Source organism: Mus caroli, chromosome 4 (assembly GCF_900094665.2).
Source record: "Mus caroli chromosome 4, CAROLI_EIJ_v1.1, whole genome shotgun sequence".
NCBI lineage: Eukaryota > Metazoa > Chordata > Mammalia > Rodentia > Muridae > Mus > Mus caroli.
This window is the reverse complement of record NC_034573.1, coordinates 108391256-108416255: the sequence shown is the minus strand read 5'-3', so window position 1 is coordinate 108416255 and position 25000 is coordinate 108391256. Positions and strand designations below refer to the sequence as shown.

Here is a 25000-nt window from a genome sequence, read left to right as displayed (position 1 = left end):
GGGGAAATGTAATTTTATCTCAGAAGGTTTTCTATATTTAATGTATTAAAAGCTTCATAATTTAAAAAAAGGAAAAGACCAATGTCTTGTAGGAAAATCCACCAAGGTTTAAACAAAGCTCACAGGAAACCACGAGTGACCTTTCCACGTATGAGACAATCAGCAGCCTCTCACACCAACATGCAACCAGGTCTGGTGGCAGGAGCCTGTGTCCCATCACCCTGGAGGCCGAGGTAAAAAGTCACGCCCGGTGGGTGAAGGCACTTTACCACACAGACCTGGCGGCCAGAGATCAAACCTCAGAATCCATGTGAAGAGGGAACGGGAGAACCCACCCCACAAGCTGCCCCTGGGTTCCACATGCGTGCTGTGACACATAGACACATGCGCATCTTGCATGTGTGTACACAGAGTCACAAAGACATAACAGATAGACAAACGCTTTAACTGAAAAGGAGAGAGAGAAGAAGGAAGTGTCATCAAGGGGTCAGGCATGGTGGCATGTGCCTGTGATCCTAACACTCGTGAGTCAGGAGGATTGCTATCAGTACACAGACAGGCTGGGCTACACACTACATCCCAAAACTCTGCCTCAAAAAGAGGAGCACTTGGAGAGTACCAGAGGACCCAGGTTCAATTCCCAGCTATCACATGGCAGCTCACAACTGTCTGGGACTCTTGTTCCGGGGGATCTGATTTCCTCACACAGATATACATGCAGGCAAAGCACCCATGCACATAAAATAAAAATAAATTTATCTTTAAAGTAAACAAACAGTCGACTAGAAACAAAGAGGCTGACAGCAGTACACACGGTACATAACTGGAGTGCCATCTAGCCCGTGATGATACCAGGATATGTTGTTTTATAAGCAGTAGCCCAAATGTGTATTATGTGTTACCTCTGGGAATGGAATGGCTTACATCTGTAGTTCCAGCATCTAGAAAGCTGAGGCGGGAGCTAACAAGTTTGAAGGAGGAAGAAGAGAAGGGGAAGAAGATGAAAAAAAGAGGAGGAAGAGAAGAGGAGGAAGAAAAGGAGGAGGAGGTGGTGGAAGAAGAACAACAGCAACAAGAACAAGAAGAGGAAGAACAAGAAGACGACCACAATGACCACGGCGTGGCAGTAGAAGCACTAATAGGCAGTAGGCCCCAGTAAAAGCTAGGCTTCTCTGAATATGTTGTTTTGTGAATTTAATTTGGGAACTATATAAAGCTTTATGATATCAAAAGACAAAATTCATCTCAGATGGAAGGAAAGCAGTGCCTATAAAGCAAAATGAGACAAACCTAACTCGGTTGCTCACAAGCTCAGTTCAGGTGAGTGAGTCATTTCAAACGCAAAGGCAAAGCCGTCCTCTGACTTGCCGTGCTTCATAGGGCACCAAAGGCAAAAAGGAAATGCAAAGAAGCTTAAACTGGCTTTAGTAAAGACAGAGTGAGCAGGGAGGAAGAAATGCCTCGTGGATAAAGGGGCTTGCGGCCAAGTCTGAAGACTCGAGTTCAATCCCAAGGACCCATATGGTAGAAGGAGGGAGTCAGTAGAGTGAGTTGTCCTCTGACACATACACAGTAACTAATGAATGTAATATATTAGAGACATGTATAACATATATATTTATTATGTGTTATATATAAATTGTATTTATACATATTTATACAAATTTTACCTATACATGTATATAATTTTGACATGGTAGTATATATACTCTCATCACTCAGGAGGCAGAGCCAAGTGGATCTTTGAGCATTTGTGTTTAGGCTGGTCTGCATAGTGAGTTACAGTTCAGTCTGGCTACATAGTGAGATTCTGTCTCAAAAAGAAAATTAAATAAAATAAGAGAAGCACAGTATAAAATCAGATGAGGTCAGTAAACATGAATTTTATATTATGTGGATTGTGTCTAAGTAAAATTGTTGAAAAGGAAGGCAAGCACATGTCTTGAAGCCTACATTTGAATTGAGAATATCACTATAATGATTCTTTTGTTGTCGTTCAAAGGACTCTTTCCTAGTTTGGTCCATCTATAAAGGCCTGGGGAAAGTGACCAAGCGGTAGGCATGGGAAGCCTCTGGCACAGCAATCTCTCTGAATCATTTCTAGCACTGTGGACAAATATGACAGAGTCCAGGTGCGGTCAAGAGGACTGGCTAAGCCTGGAACCTCGTTTCACATGGGAAAGCCAGGTCTTTATCAGAGATTGCTATGTGCACTTCAATTCAGGAGCCAAACTGAAAACATTCTAGTGGCCAAAGACAGCTTGTTCAAACATCAAAGAGTATTAATTACAGTAAGTTGGCATTTATCAACTATAGTAAAATGTGTAAATCCTTAATGATTTAAAGAGGGTAATAATCTGATTAGTCAGATCTGAAAGTCACTAAATGATGATCCACATTGCCCTGATAATTGGTAAATGGAGTTAAAATCAGACATTTTCCTAGTCTTTCCTGTCCGCCCAGTTCGTGAGGATGAGCTGATAGAAGATAATGGGAGTTTCTACATCCCAGCACTGGCAGGTCCAGGCATTGACCTGCCAAAGCCTTGTGTGCAAGCTCAGCAACACAGGGGAGCATCCTGTATTCCAGACATCTCTTCCTAGAGCACAGGGCCTGAATCTGATCAAGCCTCCAGCTCTAGCCCCAGTCTACAGCCAAGTACACTTTGTACTTGATGAGGCTAAAAAGGGGCAGGGGGAGTCAAGGCTTTGTAGGTAGGAAACTTGGGAGGCGGGTGAATCTGGGAGGAGTTAGGGAAGATGTGAATATGTACAGAATTCTCAAAGAATTAATTAAAACATAAGGGAGGGGAATGGGCCAATGAGATTGCTCAGTAGATAAAGGCACCTACCACCATGCGTGAAGACTTGAGTTCTGTCCCTGGGACCCACATGGAGGAAGGAGAGAACCACACCCTACAAGTTGTCGTCTGATCTCCACACACATGCCGGCGCACAATCAATGATTGTATAAAAAGAAAAAAGATTGAGAAAAGAAAAATTAGGGCTGAGGTTGTATCTTATTGTCAGGCCTGGTTTCTACCCATAGCACAGCAAGACATTTAGTTTAGGAGTAGATACACTATGGGGGTAGTGAGGGGTACTGTTTGTAAAGATGTGTACCCACCTACAGCAAGAAACACTAGAGGAGGCTGGCTCGTTTGGAGAGATACAGAAAGAGGCTACAGAGTGAGCGTTTAAAACATGAAGACCCCATAAAAGAACGGGGCACAGCGGCGAGTGTTTGGAAGCACTGTGAAAGTAGGAAAGGAGCAGGCTACATGCTCAAAATGGACGAATTTTACGAGGCCTTATCTGGCCCATTTAATGCATTTTTCCAGTCTGTCCTGTGAACTGTTTTCTGACTTTTACTCACTTGGCAACTCTTGCCTCTCTTGACCACATTTTCATTTGTCCCTCGTTTTCCTTTTCACTTTTGGGGACTGAAATGGGTCACATTATCAACAGCTTCCAGGTTTCGTTGTTGGATCCGGTCACTGTGAGTTAAGAGAAACCCAGTCTACCATGCAGCCTACCCAATGATATTCACCAGGGAGCATCAGTTTTGACATGTGCCGGAAGGGGTGACTGTCTGTGGTGTAGGGTCGTGGTGCTGCTCTCTTTCCAAAGTTAACACATATTGCAGGTCACACAAAAAAGCTACTTTAAAACTGGGGTATTTTAGAGGCTGAGGAGATGGTCAGTTGGTGACATGCTTCTGTAAGCCTGGGGCCCTGACTTTGTATCCTCAGCACACACGTAAAAAGCAGCAAAGACAGCACGCCCGTCACCCCACAGCACCCACAGCCAAGAACCAGGAAGACAGACAGGTGGACCCCTGGGGCGCACTGGCTAGCCATATAGCTCCAGGTTCAGAGAGATTTTGTCTCAAAACAGTAAGGTGGAGAACGATGGAGGAAGCCGCCTGGCATTAGCTTCTGGCCTCCATACTTGTACATGTCTGCATGCATACACACCTCAGGGGCGGGGGTGGGGTGGGGGAGGGGGAGGGGCATTCCTTCATTATAGGACCTGCATCATCCATAGGCAAAATGGAAGGCAAAAGTAGACCACACAGGAAGAAAATTTGCATTTTGAAAAACTAAAGGGTTGCTAGGTGTGGTGTGCATGCCTTTAATCCCAGTGCTTGGGAGGCAGAGGATCTCTGTGAGAGCAAGACCAGTCAGGGCTACACATGGGAACTTGCCTCAAAAGAAAAGTATTATTTTTATTTATATGTGTGCATGTCACATATGGGGGTGCCTGTGAAGGTCAGAAGAGGGCATGGGATGCCCTGGAGCTGGAGTTATAGGTGGTTGTGAGCCGCCTGGCATGGGTACGGGGACCTGAACTTAGGTCCTCTGGAAAAGCTGCAAGTTCTCTTAACCACTAAGCAAGTCTCTCTCCACCCCACCCCACCCCCAGCATACAGCGTTCTTAAAAGTAGGAGTTATTATAATAAACTTATAATAATCTAGAGACAGAAAAGGGAGAAAATACACGGAGATCACTCCACAGATCGGGGACTTTATTAGCGGATGAAGTCCTATACAGATTTCAAAACAGATGAAATGCTGAGACGGGCGGGGGGGGGGGGGGGGTTGGGGAGTGCGGCTCACGACATGACGCATGCGCAGTTCACAACGCATGCGCGTCCAGGGAGCTGGTTCCTATTGCTGCTGCTTGTAGCCCTTGACCATGATTCTCGCCTCCAGTAAAGCCTCAAAGATGCTGTCAGTTTATTTGGATTTTATATGTGAGAAGTGGAGCTTATACACAAAGGAAAGGGTGTTGCCTCCACTGCTGGGTTAGACACAGACTGTCCTGGCTGTGCGTGTGGCCATCTTCATAGCAAGTGATGGGGGAGGGAGCAGGACCTTTCTCCGGTCCCTTTCAAGTTCATGTCAAAGTCTCCAATACTATTAGGCCTCTGAGTGATCGTTCGCTTATTCTTCTTGGGATGGTAGGACAGTGGACTTAGCGATGATGGAGGTGAGAAATGGATGCCTACGGATGCAGTATGTGAGCAGAGATGTTGTAGCGTCTGGGTGGGGGTGGGACACGGGGTGTGGGAGGTGCTTCCCTGCAGCCTCCGGCTATGCCGTGAGCTAACTGGAGTTGAGTCAGAAGCAAAGGTGCGGTGCTCCAAGGCCTCCGCCTCTACTCTTGATCAGCAGAGTCCAGGGTGGGATTCCCAGCAGTCGCCGTGCTGGCCACCTCCAAGGCTGCCAGCCTGTGAGAGGTCCCAAACCAGGGCTCCACACGAAGTGTCTTTCAGGCATCTCCAAAGAGCTTGACACCCCCTATGTCATTGTCTACTGTCTCTCATTCCCCACCCCACCCCTTACATTCTTGTGACCTGTACAACCATGCCCAAGCCTCCAGCCTGCCCTGCCTAAGAGGAATATTCTGCCATTCCTCTTCCCAGCTTAGCATCCCTTCTCCTAGCTTAGCATCCCTCCTCCCTCCCTCCCTCCCTCCCTCCCTCCCTATCCCCTCCATGTTTCCTACTCACCCCCCCCCTCTTCTTTCCTTTCCATCTTTTCTGTAGGCCCAAGTGAATCTTCTTAAAATCCACTTCTCCACCTCCATAGAAACTTAGGGTACACCAACAAGTGTATCCCAGTTCTGGTTGGTCTGACCTTTCCTCTCAGCCCTGCACCCCAATCACAGGACTCTGCTTTTTCTTTCTCTTTTCTAACAAAATTCTCTCTTCCTTACTTTTCCCATTTTGCTGTGTCATCGTGAATTTGCCTTCCTCCTCATCCTGGGTGGTCTGAATCCCAGAATCCTCTCCAGCAGTCTGTCTCCTTGCACTGGCTGGATCTTTGGATACTTTAGTGCTCTGTTGGCTCAGTCTTATCCCCGTGTTCCCCATTGGAGGAACATAGTGGGCAGCAGCAAGTGGAGATGGACGCCCAGATAACCTTCCGGAGAGCTCCCAGCTCTCCGACATTAATCCGTGCAGAGCAGATCCTGTCCCTCCGCTCCCACAGCCAAATAAAGACTGACCAGGCCTGTTCTCTCTGACTCAAGCTCCACTCAATAAAATCAGCAGCTACCCAGTTAACAGGCTGGTGGGGGCTGGGGAGAGGTCGGACTGGAATGTGGCTTCACAGACCCATGGCCGCCCAGCTCTGTAGCCTATTGCGTTGCTGTGTTTCAGGTTCTCCAAGCCAGCACCCATGTTCCTGGATGACTCCTTTCGCAAGTGGGCTAGGATCCGGGAGTTTGTGCCACCTTTTGGGATCAAAGGTCAAGGTATGTTGGGAACCCTTTGCATTCTTTACACCCTGTTTCTCAGTGCTGTCTCCCTACACTTCAAGACAGGACTTCAGCTCTACACGTTCCATACTGGGGGCTGGTGAGATGGCTCAAGGGCTAATGGTATTTGCTGCTAAGTCTGATGACCTAACTCCAGTGTCTGGAATCCACATAGTGGAAAGGAGAAACAACCATAATAAATTGTCCTCTGACTCCATCGTACACAGGTATAAGTGGGTGTACACATGGACACACACACACACACACACACACACACACACGAATGTGCACTTATGGAGGGGGAAGGGGAACATTGTGGTGCATGCCTTTAATAATAGAAGCAGAGGCAGGCATATCTCTGAGTTCAGGGCCAGCCTGGTCTACATAGCAAGTTCTAGGCCAGCCAGAGTTACATGATGAGACCCTGTCTCAAAACATACACACACACACACACACACACACACACACACACACACACACACACACACAGTTCCTTGCTGGAGATTGTTCTGTTCCATCCCTGTCTTGCACTTCCCAGAGCTGGGTCTACCACAGTAACGTGTGTATGCAGTCCCTTGGTTCAGAGTTGTAGTTTAGTGAAGGGGCAGACACTCAGAGCCCCCATGCCATGAGATCACAGAAGAGATGCACTAGAGACATTGTCATAGTGCTGCAGTGACATGGAAACAACAGACAGACAGACAGACAGACAGACACACACACACACATACGGGCTCCCGTATTCCCCACTCAGTGTCTTTCATCCTGATTTAGCCTTTCGTCTAATTTCCGTTTTCTGTCCCAAGCTAACCTTTCTCTTTCTGTCCAGCTTTCCCCTCCCTTCACCTTAGGGACCCCTTCCACACAGCCCTGTTCTTTGTCAAGTTCCTGGCTGTTTCCTGGCTTGGTGGGAGGGCCAGATGGGATGTCAGATCCCTATATATACCTTTGACTAGCTGTGACCTTGCACTGGTTTCTTAACCTGTCTGAGCTTGGGTTTCTCTGTCGGCTAAATAGAAATGGTGCCATTGTTTCTGGCTATCATCAGTTAAGAAAAGAGCTGTCACAGGGAGCTAACACTTGCCCAAGAGACTTAGCCCTCTATTTAACTAGCCAAGCCCTCCATGGAAAGAAACAAGCCAGCAAAACTGCTGCCAGACTGGGGCTCTGAGCCCAAACTCCAAAAGGTGCATCCAGTCATTAGTTTGAGCCATAGGACTCATATCCGGGCACAGTCCTTCCTCCTGAATCCTCACTCAGGACTGACTATATCGCTCCAAAGGTCAAGGAAAGCCATTAGAGTCCCCAGCCAGCAAGAAGAGAGCAGATCCCCACAGTATTGCTGTCCATGGTCAATAGTGGTGAGTCCCCAGCCAGCAAGAAGAGAGCAGATCCCCACAGTATTGTTGTCCATGGTCAATAGTGGTGAGCTCTTCCTTAGGTGAACTTGGTGGAAGAAGAGAATGAGAGGTCTTCCCCACTTTAAAGTGACTCTGGAGGCACTTAGTGTAGAACCCTATTGAAGGTTTGTTCCTTGGCCCACTCTCAGCCAACCATGGGGGAGCCTACCCAGGCCCCATCCTCCTTGATTCACACATGCGGCCTCAACAGTGTCTTGCTTGCCATTTCAGGGCAACTGTTAAGGGCCTCTGTGGAATGCAAGTGATGCATCCAGTCATTCATGTGACCTCTTGCTGTATACGAAATTTTGTGCTGGTGTGCATGTGCATGAGTGTATGTGTATGTGTGTGAGTGTGTGTAAGTGTGTGTACATGGTATGAGTGTGTGTTGTGTGAATGTATGCGCGTATGTGCTTGTTTGTTCTTGAGACACACTCTCACCTTGGAGCTCTAGCTGGCCAAGAACTTAGAGAAATCCCCCTGCCTCTGCCTCCTGCATGCTTGGATGAAAAGCATGCATGCCACAAAATCTCAGTTTGCCCAGAGTTGTGTGAGGGGCTTAGGTGTAGCTTGGTAGTAGAGCACTAATCTAGCAAATGCAAAGCTGTCTAGGCTCCATCCCCAGCACAGCAAAACCAAGTAAAACAAAAGGTTGCATGTTGTTTCTTTTTGTTGTTGTTGTTGTTGGGGTGGGTTTTGTTTGTTTGTTTCGAGACAGGGTTTCTCTGTATAGCCCTGGCTGTCCTAGAACTCACTCTCTAGAGCAGGCTGGCCTCGAACTCAGAAATCCGCCTGCTTCTGCCTCCCAAGTGCTGGGATTAAAGGCGTGCGCCACCACCACCCACCCAGCCTTGGATGTTGTTTCTTATTTTGGAGGCCTGCTCTCTACATGAAATGTCTCAGACATATAAACATGGAAGAATAACATAGTGAAGGGCTGATGATGAAGGGCTTAGTTGGTCGAGCATTGGCCTGGCATGCATAAAGCCTGAGGTTCATCCCCAGGACCTCAGAAAACCAGCGGTGCTAGCACACGCCTGAGGTCCTGGCACTTGGGAAATGAAGGCAGAAGGATCAGAAGCTCAAGGCCGCTTGCAGCTACAAATCAAGGTTGAGGCAAAGTTAATAAAGCAAGTGAAGTAACATAATGGGCACCAAGCACTGCCTTCCTAGTTTATAAAATAAAGAGTGAAGGGGCTGGAGAGATGGCTCAGTGGTTAAGAGCACTGGCTGTTCTTCCAGAGGAGCCGGGTTCAATCCCAGCACCTATGCAGTGGCTCACAGCCATCTGTTACTCCAGTCCTAGGGGATCCCATGCCCACTTCCATGGGCACCAGACACTCAGAGGGTGTGCAGACATGTGTGAGGACAAACAGCCTGGTTGCTCTGCCACCCACAGCCCTCCCAGCGCCATCACCCCTGTGGATGTTCCATGTCTCTCTGCCTTGGTTTTATTTTAGCTAGATAATCACATATCCATTAAACACAAATCAATTCTTTCTATGGGACATGTGATAAACACTTTAATTCCAGTACTCAGGAGGCAGAGGCGGGCAGATCTCCTTGAGTTTCAGACCAGCCAGGACTTTAGACCCTACCTCAAAAAGTGTGTGTGTGTGAGTGTGTGTTGTATTGTTTTTAAACTTTACATGTATCATTATATACATGCGTGTATGTGTACATGATTTCAATTGATATCTTGCATGTACAATTTGGCTTTCCCTGTATTGGCACGCATAGCTGTGCGTCACTGCTGGGTTGTTGTCGCTGTTGTCCTTGTTTTACTGCCACCTAGCAGTTCACGTTCCACACGGAATTTTCCTCTAGTGTACGATCCTGCTGCTTCTGGCATTTTGCAGTTGCAAACAGTTCTTAGGTGAAGATTCTTGTGCGCGTCTCCTTGTGTGTGCGCTGTGCCCGTGGAGGTCAGTCACAGGGTTCTGTCTGCATGCAGCAATGGTTCTCAACATCCCTAATGCTGAGTCCCTTTAATACAGTTCCTCCTGCTGTGCTGTCCCCCAGCCATAAAATTACTCTGTTGCTACTTCATAATGGACATGTTATTACTGTTGTGAATCCTAACGTAGGCATCTGGGATACAACCCCACAGGGGTTCCGACCCACAGAAGAACTGCTGCTATAGGGCTTGGTATGCATTCTATCTTCCCAACAACTCAGGAGAATAAGGGTTGCCGTCATTGTCTTAGAGGCAAGGAAGTAAGAACTTAACAGAGGGGAGCCATTTGCGGCAGGCCAGAGTCGTACGTAGCAGGGCTGGAACCTGATGGAGCCAGCTGCTTCCTCAGGTTAGCATGTTCTCGCTGCACCACAGATAGGAAGAGCTGTCACCCACAGTAGTTCAGGCTCTGAAAGAGCAAAGCCCCAGGGTCTCAGAGTAGCGAGTGGAGCTCAGGTGCGCAGATGCCAGGCACCAGGGTGTAATGGGTGAGGAGAAGGAGGCAGCCTGGCAAAGAGCGGGATCAAAGATGGGCAGTCGGGAGTGAGGGAAGTGAGGAGGCCGTATCACACCAAGGCAGGCGGTCTACTGGGGTGAATTTGGCCATCAATTGTCTGATTCGTTCCCTGCACTCTGCTCCATGAGACACGGTGGTAAGACATCAGTGCTCTATCTCTGATTAGACACTCGCATCCCAAGCATGGCCCTGGCCTGGTGACACATAGCCTATGGTCTAGCTGTGGTGCCTCAGAAAACCAGATAAGTGTCAAGGAAGGCGAAGGGTCATGGGAAGAAGATAGGTGCTGAGCCTGGTTCCCAGCACAGCTGAGCGTGACCACTTCCCTACCTGCATCTCCTGGCTCAGGGAAAAGGGAAAGCAGTGGCCTGGCCCGGCCTCGTGACTGCAGCTCCCTCTGCCCACCCCAGCCCCGCTCTACCCCCAGCCCTGTAAGAGTACTCCCAGTAGGATCACTAGTAAGCACGCTAGGAACTAAGTGACCTGCTAACAGTAACCTTCTTCCTTTGTCCACAGACAATCTGATCAAAGCCATCTTGTCAGTCACCAAAGAATACCGCCTGACCCCTGCCTTGGACAGGTAAGCCAACCTCTGTCTGTGTGGCATGTGCAGAGGTGCTGGATTCGACAGGTTCCCCACCGTACCTCCCATGCACACACAGTACACACACTGTGGGTCGATTATATAAGTAGGCCTGCTCTTCTGAATATGTCCCCCTGCCAAGTAAAACACTTTCCAAGGCTCCTCCATCCTCAGACATCAGGGGTCTGGGCAAAGCACAGAAGGTGATGGGTGGGGGAGGGGGCGTGGGGGGGGTGCTGACAGAGGCAGCTAACAGGGAACAGAGCTTAAGTCTGAGGTAATGACAGCTCTGAAGGCAATAGACCCTGGAAGGGAAAGCCACAGGTCCAGATGGGAGACAAGAAGCCCTGTGAGCAAGACCATCAGTGACTACCAGAGTCTACAGGCTTGAGTTGGAAATAAACCCAGTAAGCCAGAGGGTGTGGCACACACCTTTAGTCCCATCACTCGGGCAGGCAGATCTCTGAGTTCAAGGCCAGCCTGGTCTATAAAGTGAGTTCAGGATAGCCAGGGCTACACAGAGAAACCCTGTCTCGGGGGGGAAAAAAAAAAGTAAGAGAGAAGACGGGCGGGGGGACGGGGAAGGCTGGTCTTGAGTCCTGGAGCCCCAGTCTCTTTCCTCTGCCCTTGTTTCTCTGAGAGCCTTAGTCGTCCCTCGCTGTTCCCTACCCTCTAAGGCTACCAAGCCTCCCGGTATTTTCTTAGAAGTGTCAGACATTAGCCGTGTCAGAGTGTCTGCCCCAGGGTTCAGCTTCCTGAGGTATGGAAGCACTGCAAAGTCACAGTAGAGTCCAGGGCAGGGACAAAGGGAAGCAAGCTGGGGACCACCATCACAGGCCTCTGCTCTCTCCTCAGCCTCCACTGCCGCCGCTGCATCATTGTAGGCAATGGAGGGGTCCTCGCCAACAAGTCTCTGGGGTCACGGATTGACGACTATGACATTGTGATCAGGTGAGTTCCCTTAAGCAACCCTTGGGGCACGTTCATGTTGTCACCCAGATCCAGAGGATCCGTTAGGTCTGGTCACCTAACCTGGGGGTTAACAGAAGCCTCAGGAACGTTGCTGGGTTGGCAGGATTTGTTTTATTTTGTTTTTAAGATTTATTTATTTCATTTATATGAGTACATTGTAGCTGCCTTCAGACACACCAGAAGAGGGCATCAGATCACATTACAGATGGCTGTGAGCTACCATGGGGTTGCTGGGAATTGAACTCAGGACCTCTAGAAGAGCAGTCAGTGCTCTTAACCACTGAGCCATATCTCCAGCCTCAGGTCAGAAGGTTTTAAAACAAACAAGGAGGTAGCCTGGATTTCCAGTCTGTGCCTGGGGTGTTTGGGGTTCAGGGTGTCACCCCAAACATAGTCTCAAGGCCAGCCTGACCATACCGGCTCTTTGTAGACTGAACTCAGCACCTGTGAAGGGCTTTGAGAGGGACGTGGGCAGCAAGACCACCCTACGCATCACCTACCCTGAGGGCGCCATGCAGCGACCTGAGCAATATGAACGAGACTCTCTCTTTGTCCTCGCTGGCTTCAAGTGGCAGGACTTCAAGTGGCTGAAGTACATCGTCTACAAGGAGAGAGTGGTAAGCTCCGTACTACAGGCACCCTTTTACTGCCTCCAGCCTCCCACCTTCTGAGGCAGTCCCTCGCATCAGACCCCACAAAGAACAAATAGGAAATTTCAAAATGATTCAAAGCTAAAAAGACAGCAAATCCAGCAAGGGGCAGAGGCCAGACAATATCAGGGTGACCGTTAGTGTGCTGCCTCCCTCCAGATAGCCAGGCTGGAGCTTGTGTCTCAGATCCCTTGGGAGCAAAGCTCAGATCCCTGTGGTAAACTCCCAGCTTCCACAGATGCCTGCCCTGGTCTGTAGTTTCCTCCCCAGGCCCACTTCCCCTTCACGAGGCCATTCTGACTGCTCTTACAGCCTTACCTCCTTCTTGATGGGGAAAGAAAGCCTTCTGGGGTCATTATGCAGGGACAACGGGCCTCAATTCAAGGGTGTCAGCTCCCAAACTCATGAATCCAGACCATTTTAACTGCTAGCCCGTAGGTTGGTTAGTCTCCAACCTGCCATTAAATCTGGTTCTCCTCTTTTGGTATGATCAGATTCTGTGCTGACGGCTCTAAGCTGGCCAGGATGCGGGCCCATGTGTTTAAGGAGTCTATGTGATAGAGTAGGGTCAGAATGCCCATTAGTAGGCCACCCACTGGGCCCCCCCCCACCTCTGTTTCCCAGTTCTGGGCCTGTGGGGACACCTGCCAACTTGTCTGAGTCTGTCTCCCACCGGCCACCCTCCTCTCCTCCCCTCCAGCTGTCATCAGCCACCTGGGGGAGGGGTTTACAGAGCTACAGCCATGAATTTCCCAGGCCCAGGCTTCTTCCTAGAGACTGACGACAGATTGCCCTCTGCCTTCAGGAAGAAGCCAGATTTAGAAGTCAGGGGTGAGCACAGCTTAGCCTGCCTGTGTGGGACTCAGTACACTTTGGTTTGACTCCACAGCCCTTTCCAAGCAAGGCCAAGTGCAGACAGTGTCAAGTAGGTAGCGAGCAAGAGAGAAGGCAGAAGTCAGGTCCAGACACTCAGGTAGGCTGGACAGCCGGAAAGGGAGCCCCATCAGAACCAGGTTGAGTGAGGCCTCTGGCCATGTTGGGTGCAGCCCAGATCTCTAAAGGGAAGGAAAGGGTGAAGAAGCCCTCAGCCTCTAGCAGGCCTCCCTTGTCTACAAAACTAAGGTGGGAATGGGGCTGGGAAAAGCACCTCTCTCCTTTCAGAATCCCTACAGGCCTTTCTATTTGCCTTGGTGAACCCTTCTCACATAGGATTCTGCTCCTCTGCCACAGACAGACACCTAGCAAAGCCCCAAGGCTTTCTCTGGGCAGGAGAGCCAGAGGGCAGGGACCTGATCCCTTTGAGTTCCCGCCCCCTTCCCAGTCACTATAGATGGTCTGGAAGTGTCTCAAACACTTCCTGATGGGCAGGCTGGGAAAAGCAGGGGTGGGGGAATTCCTTGGGGACAGCAGGCCAGAGACACACAGCAGGCAGTTGGATCTGGTCACCTCTATCTCCAAGAGCACCAAGGTCAGCGGAAGAAGGGCAGTGGGCAGAGAGCAGGCTCCTGCTGCTCCCAGGAAGACAGAGGCAGTGTGAGGCAGACTCGGGCCCTCACTCAGCCCTGTCCTGTCCTGTATCTGGGAGAACACCTTCCTGAGTGTGGTGGGAGAGGGACGATGGCAACCAGTCCTCTGAAATCCTGTAGGCCTTCTGTGGCACTACAATCAAGGATGACTTTGGACTTCTGAGTGGCCCACCAAGTAATCCCAGTAACGTTCATGCCTTTCTCAGCCTTTCTCAGTTACTATCTTACCAGCTTATTGTTCTGTTTGCTGTGAAGAGATACCAGACAACTCTTTTTGTTTGGTTTTGGGGATTTTGTTGTTGTTTGTTTGTTTTGTTTTTTAAAACATGGTCTCTCTGAACAGTCCTGGCTGTCCTGGAACTTATAGCAGACCAGGTCAGAGATCTGCCTGTCTTACCCCACCTACCCCGCAGTGCTGGCATCAAAGGTGTGCGCTACCACACCCGACTAACCACAGCAACTCTTATAAAGGAAATCATTTGTTGGGGCTTGCTTACACTTTCAGAGATTTAGCCCATTAGCTTCATGGCGGGGAGCAGGGCAGCATGCAGGCAGCTGTGGTACTGGAGAAGGAGCTGAGAGTTCTACACACAGATCCACATGCAGCAGGAAGAGAGAGAGCCCTTGGGCCTGGCTCAAAGCCCACCCCCAATGACATACTTCCTCCAACAAGGCCACACCTCTTAATCCTTTCAAATAGTGCCACTCCCTGGTGACAAAGCATTCAAATCTATGAGTTTATAGAGGCTGTTTTTATTCAAACCATCACATCAGGTGAACCTGCAGAGGCCTGTTCCTGAGCACCCTTCCCCCAAGCCTGAGGTTGGTGCTCCCTGGGACATCTCTAGCCTGCACATCACTTCCCTGGCCTCCGAGACCTAGGTAGAGTAGCTGTTAAGCCAGGCTGCCTTTCCCAGCCCTCCCTGTGGTTGGGGTTCAGCCACAGGCTCCACCTGATCATGCAGTCCTGATGAGCCCTGGAAACACGGAGATGCCCAGTGGCTCTGCCCTTGCCTGGGTATAACCACCTGGTTCTCTTATCACATTGCACAGTGCCACAGATGCTCCAAACGGGTCACCAAAAGACCTTTTACTAAACTCCCTGGTCCCAGGAGCCTTGATCAAGTCAGCAAGGATGTCTGATAGGGGCTCCCAGTAGGCTATGTGTCCAACAAATCACTGATGGATACTGAATAGGTAGGGAAGGCTAAGAGGGAGGACGGGGTCAGGGAGAAGGAGAAGCAGCCAGCAGTCAGGTCCCTGATGGGAGATGCAGCTCAGGAAAAAGCTCTTCTCAGAGTCAGACTGCACCCACTTACCAGGCATTGATGAGGTGAAAACTCTGAGACAGTTCCTAGGACTTCAAGGACAAATTCAGTTCTGTTCCAGACCAGAAGTCACTCACAGTCTAAGGGAGACGCGATCCCCAAACAAGAATCAGTGTGCAGTGTAGGATGTGCAGTGGTAAGGAGCAAGCTGGGGCAGACAGGGAAGGCCACGAGCATCCTGAGAGACACTGTGTAACCGGAAGGGGTAGGAGACAGTCAGGTGCTTCAGACAAAGGAACCATGCACATGAAGAGCCCCAGGGGGCCATGCTCCAGTCTGGACACTCTAAGACTGTGGTCGGCACACATAGCTACTAACATGTCAGAGCTTGAGTGTCTCAGATATCATGGCCCTGGATGAAGACTGGGTAGAGCAGAACCTGTGAAGGACAGAGCACCTCCCCGATCACTCAGGCCACCACCCTGTGTTTCTGCCACTTCCCCAGCTGTGCCCTAGGATGCCTGGTGGCTCAGGGCTGCAGAGCCCCCGTGGGAGCCTTACCTTCTTTCCCCCGTCATCCTCCCACCAACACTGGGAAACTGGCATGTACTGAGCAGCCCCCTGTCCGGATGGACCAGTGTGGAGTGTGGCCCCAACATTCAGAGGGAAGGCCTGAGGTGGTCCTTAGACAGTCACTGCAGGCCTGACCTTATGGCAGTGTTCTTTCCTCAGGACGGAGGGAGGGCAGGATCTCAGAGGCCAGCCAGAGTCCCACATGCATGCTCAAGAGGTGACTTCTGTTTGGGGTTTGGTTTGGTTTGGTTTGGTTTGGTTTTCAGATAGGTGGACCTACAACTCACTGTGTAGCCTTGAACTCCGGGCAGTCCTTCTGCCTCTGCCTCCAAAGTCTTGGGATTATAGATGTGAGTCACCACGTTCAGCCGAGGTTTTAAAAAGTAAGATGAAATAGAGACGTTTGTCCCTAGCCTAAAAGTCACAGTAAGTTCTCAGTCTCAGGCAGTTCCTGGAGCCCTGGCTGGGCCTGAACTCTTGCCACAACCTCCAGAGTTCTGAGACTCCTCTGGCTACTCCACCATTCTTGGTGGTATTTTTTTACTGGTGGTTGCAGTTGGAAGAGCCCCATTGCACTGGGAAGTGAAGCATTTTTCTGTCTAGGCTGTGGGGTCTGGCCTATAGATAGTGACCCAAAGAAGAGGAGTCAGAGGCCAGGACCAAGGGAAGGGGAGCATCCTGTAGAACAACAGCAGTGCTGGTAGTCTGGGAGCCCCACAGTGCAGCCAGGGCCATGGGGTCCCCAAACACGAGGCCTTACTGGACAGGGCCCAAGCTGGGCATTACATGACATCTGTGCTCGCGCCGCTACCCTGTGCTGACCCCAGGGGAAGCTGGATGGAGGGCTCCCTCTGGGAGACACTGGGCAGGGCTCCCGGGTACCCCAGCCGGAGAACACGTGGTCCAGACCCCTCCCCGTGCCTCGGCCAGTGCTCTCTTTGCAGGCAGTACCAGTGGCCATACTGTTTTCTTTTCTTTTCTTTCTTTTTTTTAAAAGATTTATTTATTTATTATATGTAAGTACACTGTAACTGTCTTTAGACACTCCAGAAGAGGTGTCAATCTCATTATGGGTGGTTGCGAGCCACCATGTGGTTTTTGGGATTTGAACTCAGGACCTTCTGAAGAGCAGTCGGTGCTCTTACCCGCTGAATCATCTTGCCAGCCCCAGCCATACTGTTTTCACCAGGCATTGTTGCAAGCAGGAATCAGAGGGCCTCCCTCCTCCCTGCCCACACTGTGCCCGTCGCTCCCTCCCTACAGATGCAAATGTTCAGTTGTCACACTGGTCATCTCTGCCTTCTGCTCGTCATCATTACTGCCTTCTGTGCCCTGTCGCTCACCCCGCCTGATGATAATTGTCACTCTTCTTTCCTGCTCCTCCCAATCCTCTTCCTTGCATCTTTCTCCCCACTCTCCCTTTTACCGCCACCACCACCATCTTCATCGTCGTTGTCATCGTCATCGTCGTCATCGTCATCATCATCATCTCACCACTGCTGTCATTTAAGCTCCTCGAGTCTCAGCTTTGCTTAAATCCCTGAACTCAGTTCTCACAACAGCCCTGTTGGACAGAACTGTCACCATCCTCAGTGTTGGGAATCAAGGCCCAGAGATGATGAAGTGCTTGGTCGAGGTAACACAGCTAGTTAAGTAGTTACGTAGTAAAGGTGGGTATAAAACCCTCTCCCACTGCCCCAGGAATCCTGAGCACATACCTTCCTGCTTAGACTCCTCCATGTCACCCCCTTCCTGCCGTGACTTAGGAGAGCCTTGTTTCCTGAGTTCTTACACGTAACGGGCCCCAGAGCGCATCCGCCCACAGCTCTGGCTGCAGCAGGTGCTGTTAGCACTAGTGAATGGTAGAGCTGCGTCATGAACTGTGCATTGCTAAGTCATTCTGACTGTTCACTGTAGCCTCTCTTACTTACTCATTGATCCATTCATTCTAATTCAGACCAAACAGCAAAGTCACGCCCTGCCCTGAGCTATCATCAGCATCCCTCTTACTTGGCACCCTGCAGTACCTTTCCTCCACATCCATACGGTCCATAGACACCGTAGAGAGAGAAACTGCAGCAGAGGTTGTAACTCATGATGTCACTTTGCCAGCATCAGGGCCCTGTCAGTCTCCTGTATGTATCCAGCAGACACAGGAGAAACCTCACATCTAGCATGTAAATAAAGGCCACCATCAGTGGACTTCCCAGCCTCCCGCCCACACATGCACACCAGTTCCTTGTCTGTTGCTGTGATGAAACACCATGACAAAGGCACTTAGAGCAGGAAGAGCTAAGGGGGCTTCTGGTTCCAGAAGTCTAGGAGTCCATCACGGCAGGGATCGTGACAGTGACAGCAGACATGGCAGCAGGGACAGTTGAGAGCTCATGTCTCCAGCCACAAACTAGAGTTGTTTTGAGGCCACACCTCCAAAGCCTACCCACACAGCTCCACCATCTGGGGACCAAGTGTTCCAGCCTCTGAGCCTGTGGGGGACACTCTCATTCAAACCACAGTAAAACCCACATCTGTTTCTGTTCTCCTCTTCCACCACCCCTGCCCTTGATTGATGTCCATTTTTTTCCTGAGCCAGGAGGCTCTCTCCTTTCACCTCCTAAGGTGGGGAGGGGGTGGGTGTTTCTCTTCTCACCTCTCCTCTGAGCCTCTTTTCACATCAGTCTGTTCGTCTAGGTCTTTTCTCCCCTTAAAAATAAGCCTGTGAGCTGGCAGTGTGGCACAGTGGGTAGTGGTAACTGCCACCAAACCTGCTCCCTGAAGCCACATGGTGGGAGGAGAGGGAACTGCGACTGTCCTCTGACTCCCCCAGCACTAGTTGTGTCAAGATTTTGCCAGCATCCCACGGGTGGGTCCCATTTCTGAGCCCTTCCCTTTGTGCTTATTCATCCTCTTACTTTCTGCCTCGGGTACCTGGAAGAGTCGACCCTTTTTGCTTCACAGCCCCTCTTGTTAAAGGACCAGCTCACCAGCTGGCACCCTCCAGGCCTTTGTTGTGTCCTGGCAATGAGAGAGTCTAAGGACAGTTCTGGTTTTCACAAGGGGTGACCAAACCTTGGGGAGCCTTCACTCCTTCCAGTCTCTTCACCCTGTGTTTTCGGTCGTTCATTATCCCGATCCACAACCGGCCCTTCTACAAATGGCTTGCCCCGTGAGATCAGCAGCTTCCTAGCTCTCTGCTTCCGGATAGCCCTCCTCCAGTCTGCTGGGCACATGTGCCTTCTAACCATGCTGAAGCACCCAGTGACTGGCTTCTTCTTTTACCTAATGGCTGCCACTGTTGAAGTGTGAGGTCTCGTTTCCCCTGGAACCTTGTTGTTTGGGGAAGAGTTCCACCTTAGAACTTCGGAATGAGGAACTTGGAGGGGGTCTGTGGTCTGTTTTAACAAGGGCCCAGATGTAAACTCGAGTGTCAGAACCGCTAGCCTGCAGGATCAGTTCAAACGCTGACACCCCCAGCCAGAGCTTCCCTGTTGTTACTATTGTCTCATACTCAACACTTACATTTTCTCTGGCAACACGGAAATGTGTGTCCTGTTTCACACTGCTGCGTTCAGCCTGCACCGGGGACTGTTAGAATTCCCCTCCTAAGCCCCTGGAGGCAGGAACCATCTTGTTTGTTGCAAACCTAGGAGCCTTCAACAGTGGTGGAGCAGAGCTGACATTGTCAAATGAGTAAACATGGAGACTGGGGGCTGATGAGATGGCTCAGCGGTTAAGAGCACCAACTGCTCTTCCGAAGGTCCCGAGTTCAAATCCCAGCAACCACATGGTGGCTCACAACCATCCATATCCAAACTGATGTCCTCTTCTGGAGTGTCTGAAGACAGCTACAGTGTACTTACATATAATAAATAAATAAATCTTAAAAAAAAATAAATGGAGACTGAGGCTGGTAGCTTCTGGGGATTAACCAGACCCAGGGCTCTCGGTCTGGACCTCTGCACAGCTGGCTGCCTCTTGCTCTCACAGCCCCAGATGATGGTTCTTTTGAATTCTGGACCCCCCCCCCCCCGGTATCTTGATCTCTTGCTTCTCCTGAGGCTCCTCTTTACCAGTTCCAAGGAGATTTCCTTGATAAAAGAAATGAAAACTGAACCGTCCCTGGCTCCCTGTCACCCACAGACACCCCAAGCTGGCTCTTCTCTTTGTTCTTGGCTCTTCCCAAATACAGCTTTCAGAAAGGTTCTCGACCCTCTCTTCATAGCATCCACCAACATAAATCCCAAGCGGACTAAAAAGCAAAATATAAAAGTATAGCGTGTGTGTGTGTGTGTGTGTGTGTGTGTGTGTGTGTGTGTGTGTCTCACTGTGTTGCCCAGGCTGGGCTTGAACTCTGTAGCCTGGCTGGCCTTGACCTTTGAGCAATCTTCCCAGCTCAGCCTCCCAGATTCTGAGGCTGCAGGTGTGAGACACCACATCTAGCTGGAAATTTTGAAGAAAATAGAAGATACCAAACTATTTTATAATTATTTTCCATTTATTAATTTATTGGGGGGTGCACTACAGCTCTCATGTGACAGTCAGGGGACAACTTTCAATAATGAGTTCTGAGTTCTCTCTTTGCACCGGAGTGGGTTCAGTAGATCAGACTGAGCTGTGGTTCTAGAGATCAAAGTCAACTTGTCAGGCTTGGCAGCATCCTTGCCTGCTGAGCCATCTTCCTGTCCCACCCCAATCCTTTTGTTTGGAGATAGGTGCTGTGTTGTCCTGACTCAGAGACATTCACCTGCCACTGCCTCCCAGGTGCTGAGATTAAGGGTATATGCCACCATACCCAGCCCCACCCCCAGGCCACTGCAGGCTCCTTCTCCTCTTCCTTGTTCTGCTTCTCCTCCTCCTCCTCCTTCTACTTCTTCTCCTTCTCTTTCTTGCTTCTCTCTTCGTTTGTTTGTTTGTTTTGAAATTGAGTCAAATCCCCTAACTTGAGCTGTTAGGAGGCAGACAGTCTCCCTGTGCTTGGATTATAGGCGTGAGCCACCATGCTTGGCAGGAAGGGACAAACTTTTAAACCACAGAAGTGCTAGAAGAAACTTGGTAATAATATCCATTGAAATCAAACAAAAATATTACACCAAACATTTTGAAAGTATTTCTGGGAAATCTAATAGACAAAGATTTATTATTCTGAGGGCTGTCAGGGAAGCCACCAGAGCACAGCAGCTAAGGGGACAGGGTACACTGATCACAAAGAAAACTAAGACACATGTGGCCTGCCTAGAAGTTGCAGACATGCATATGCAGGTATCAGGGTGCCATTTGTCACCCATCACATTTTGAGAAATGTACATTGAAACTGTAACATAGTACACTGGCAAGAGTGGGAGACAGATGCTCTCAGGTAATGCCAGTGAGGGATGGGTTTGGGAAAGAAAGTGCTACCGAGTGCCAAGAGCTGTCCCCCAGAGGAAGGAAAAGCCTGCAGACAAGATTTTTATCATGGTGTTATTTACAGTAGCCAAACCCAAATGTGACCCAAGGGATGCTATGCAAATTATGGCTGTCACTGCTGAATGGAGCACACAGCAGCAAACCTAGCCAGCCTACAGTGGGTATGGACCTGTGGGCCCGCCATGACGGTTGCTCTCCTAGTCTTCACATATGAGGAAGGCTGGTAGTCATAGAGCCGGATTCAGTGTCAGGTACAAAAACTGTTGTCTTAGGATTCTATTTCTGTGAAGAGACGCTATGACCACAGCAACTCTTAGACAAGAAAACATTTCATTGGGGCTGGCTTACAGGTTCAGAGGTTTAAGTCTATTATGGTCATGGCGGGAAGGATGGCAGCAGGCAGGCAGACATGGCACTGGAGACGGAGCTGAGAGTTCTGCATCTGGACCCACAGGCAGAAGGAAGAGACTGTGAGCCACTAGACCTGGCTTGAGTTTCTGAGACCTTAAAATTCACCCTCTAGTGACACCCTTCCTCCAACAACAGTTCCGCTCCCTATGAGCCCACCGGGCCATTTTCTTTCAGACCACCACAACTGTCCTCTTTCTCTGCCTCAGCCAGCTGTTACCCAGCCACAGAGACTACCCAGGGTAGTGTGCATGCCAATCCTTGCTGTTCTGTACTCATCTGCAAGACCAATTGCCTTCTTAGAAGTGAGATTGAGCCCAGGACACATCATCTGCCCACTGGGAGAATGCCCAGCCTCGGGGTCACGAGTAGCTTGCATCAGGGCAAGCCACCTGGCCTGGCAAAGGGAACAGAGGGTGTCCTGATCAGAAAGGTCCAACTGCCTCATCTCTCTGCCCCTGGGATACTTAGTACAAGTTCCAAGTCCTAAAGGGCTGCTCTGCAGTCTCTAAGCTCATACACAGGCTGGACAGATGAGCAAGGTCCGGCACAGAGAATGGCTCTGGCAAGCTGTGAGTTATGTAATGAGTTAAAAACCATTCCATTCATCGTGGCAGTAGTGGCACACACCTTTAGTCCTAGCATTTGGGAGACAGAGACAGGCAAATCTCCGTGTTCAAGGCCAGCCCTGTTTACAGAGTGAGTTCCTTCCAGGACAGCCAGGGCTACATAGAGGAACTGTATCTCATAAAAACAAACAAATGACAACAACAAAAACTACCTTCCAACTGGTATGACGTCAGAAGGGTGCTGCTCTTAGAGTGGGTAAAGAAGTGTATGTTTACCACACTCTGGCCACATCCAGTGAGATGGCGTGAAGAAAAGCATGGATTCTAAATTCCAAGTCTGCCCTCCATGACATTTTTTAAAGGAAAGGTAGAATATTCTACTTAACAGCTTGATAGACTGATGTATAACTTCTAATGCCTAGAACATGGGTTTCATTTTCTCATTTATTGTCGAGACGCTGGGGAACAAGCCCAGGGCCTTGGTCATCCTAGGCAGGTACTTTACCACTGAGCTAGCCCCGTCTGGCACAGCAGAGAGTGTTCGTAACCACTAGCCGGCTCTCTAGTCTCTCGACCTATTATTTTCAAGAATTACAATAGCAGAAGCTAACAGGAGCTGACTTTGAGCCAAACATTTTATATGCATGGCTTCTAACTGTCATAACAAGAAACCACCGTAAGGCTGGAACTGGTATTCTTATCCTGTAGTTGAAGATAATGAGACTTAGAAAGGGAAGTGAACTGCCTCAGGGCATAGGGTGAGCATCTGGGAGTCTGGGTTGAATCTTAGACCCACACTCTTAGCCATTAGCACCAGCTGTCCCGGAGGGCAGTGGGAGACACCGAGGATTTTAAACCTGAGGTGAAGACCAGACCTACACAGGGAAGCACAGTGGAAGACAAGATGGCAGCTGGTGCCAAGACCCCAGGAGAGCTGGGGACTTATCCTGAGACAATAGCAGTGGGCAGCATGAGGAGTGACCACATCCACTGTATCTGAGGCTGCAGAAAGCCAGGCCAGCACAGACTCCTCCAGAGAAGTCCTTCGCAGGGACCAAGGAATATCATGGTAGCAGGACCCTGGTGGGGAGACACTTCCTTGTTTTCTTCCCAGATCTTTTCCCACTTGGTTCTGGCTATTCTGAGAAGAGCAGAACAGGTTGCATCAGCAGGAGCCTGGCAGCTCCACACAGGAGCCAGCCCAGACTTGACTGGGGCAGGGACATTCCTGGAGGAGGGAGTGACAGGGAATGCAGCCCACAGCTGTCCTCTCCAGGAGAGGTGCGGTGGCACTGGCTGGCCCCTGCATTGTGTCCTGTGGGTGGGAGAAATGGTTTGTAAGCAGCCTTCATGCCAGCATCTACCTTGACGGTGTAGCCAGCAGCAGGCAGGCCTCCAGCACCCACTGCCTGCCTGCGGGAGTCAGCGGGCAAAGCTGGCTCCACGCTCCCGTGTCTGAATGGGTGCAGGTGTGGACCTGTGCAGGTGTGCTGGCCTTTCTGTGGTGGCTGACACCTCCAGCCACACCCTCTGTTTCAGTCTCTTGGCTTCTACAACACTCGGTCATAATAGGAAAGATTTATTGAGTTTTCACTGTATACCAGACACTGCCAAGCTATCAAGCACAGCATCGCCTTTAATCCCTTCAGCTTTCTGGGAAGTTGGTCTTGTCATCCCTGTTTTATGCAAGAGGAACCTGAGGCTTAAACAGATGACGTGATGTGCCCCAGGTCACAGAGATGTGGAGTTGGGGTGTGAGCCTCAGTGTTCCACACTACAGAGCCTTGTCCCATGTGGACCTCTGAGAAGAGGAGCTGTGGGGTGCTTGCTGATGTTAGGACAAGCTGAGATTTGGTTGGTACCTGACGGTTTTGTTTATTTCTCTATCTATTTATTTAGGTTTATGGCTATGGGTGTTTTGCCTGAATGTACACGTGTATACTCCATGTATGCCTGGGGTCAGAAGAGGCCTTCTGATCCCTGAAACTAGAGTTACAGGCAGTTGTGAACTACTGTATGAGTGCTAGGAACCGAACGTGGGTCCTCTGGAAAAGCAGCCAGTGTCCTTAGCCACTAGGCCATCTCTCCAGCCCCAATACCTGATATCTTTACAACTAGGGAAACAAAGGCTCACATTGCACCTTGTTCTTACTGTTCTGCATCTCCCTGAATTCCCAAGGGAGCCTTCTATCAGGACAGTGACCAATAGAAAGAAACAGAAAAAACTGAAATATCGACTGTGCCTGCAATGTGAGGCTTGGGACCTACACTTGGGACTCTTCCCCAAGGACCCAACACTACCCTCAGCCACTTCTGCCTGCCCCACGGCCGTACAAACATCAGAGTTTGCGAAGGGATAGAGTGTGCTCGCCTGTTCCCAGGACACATGCCCTGCCTCAGCTTACCTACTGCTGCACAGAAGCAAGAAGTTAGGAGGAGCTGCTCACGTGTGTGCTCATGTGTATAAGAGACCACTCACAGCATACTGGAAATGGGGCACTCTGTTAGTCATCTCTCCTTCCAGAAGACTAAGGAGAGAAGCAAGGCTGTGGCCTGCCCTTCCTCTGTGCTGTTTGCAGATTCTTAGAGGGATTTACAATAAGCTAATTCTCCCTAGTTTCACTTAGTGGTTAGATCCTGGACCTTTAAAAGCATGGGGAGGGCTGAACATAATGGTTTCGATGACAGTGCCTCAGGTCCCGGGCAGATTTCAGCTTCCAGAGTGGGATCCAGCTTATGTGCCCCGCTAGGCCAGCTATATAGGTGCCCCGGCACGTTCCCTCTGTAGAATGGGTCATCAGGGGCATTGAGTGACCCCTGACTCACCTCAGAGCTCTTGGAAGACAATAGGGAGATGTCTTTCTTTTTCTTTTTTTCTTTCTTTCTTTCTTTTTTTTTTTTTTTTTTT

General features: G+C 49.9%; 1 protein-coding gene across 4 annotated transcripts in view; it reads left to right on the top strand.

The window, feature by feature from the left end:
- St3gal3 (ST3 beta-galactoside alpha-2,3-sialyltransferase 3) overlaps positions 1-25000 on the top strand; it is a 204733-nt gene that overhangs the window by 166259 nt on the left and 13474 nt on the right. For all 4 annotated transcript variants that reach the window (XM_021161386.1, XM_021161383.1, XM_021161382.1 and 1 more), the window contains 4 exons: positions 6166-6260; positions 10654-10717; positions 11576-11671; positions 12123-12309. In XM_021161386.1, coding sequence (XP_021017045.1) covers positions 6166-6260; positions 10654-10717; positions 11576-11671; positions 12123-12309 — 442 coding nt within the window. The remainder of the gene's footprint in view (positions 1-6165; positions 6261-10653; positions 10718-11575; positions 11672-12122; positions 12310-25000) is intronic.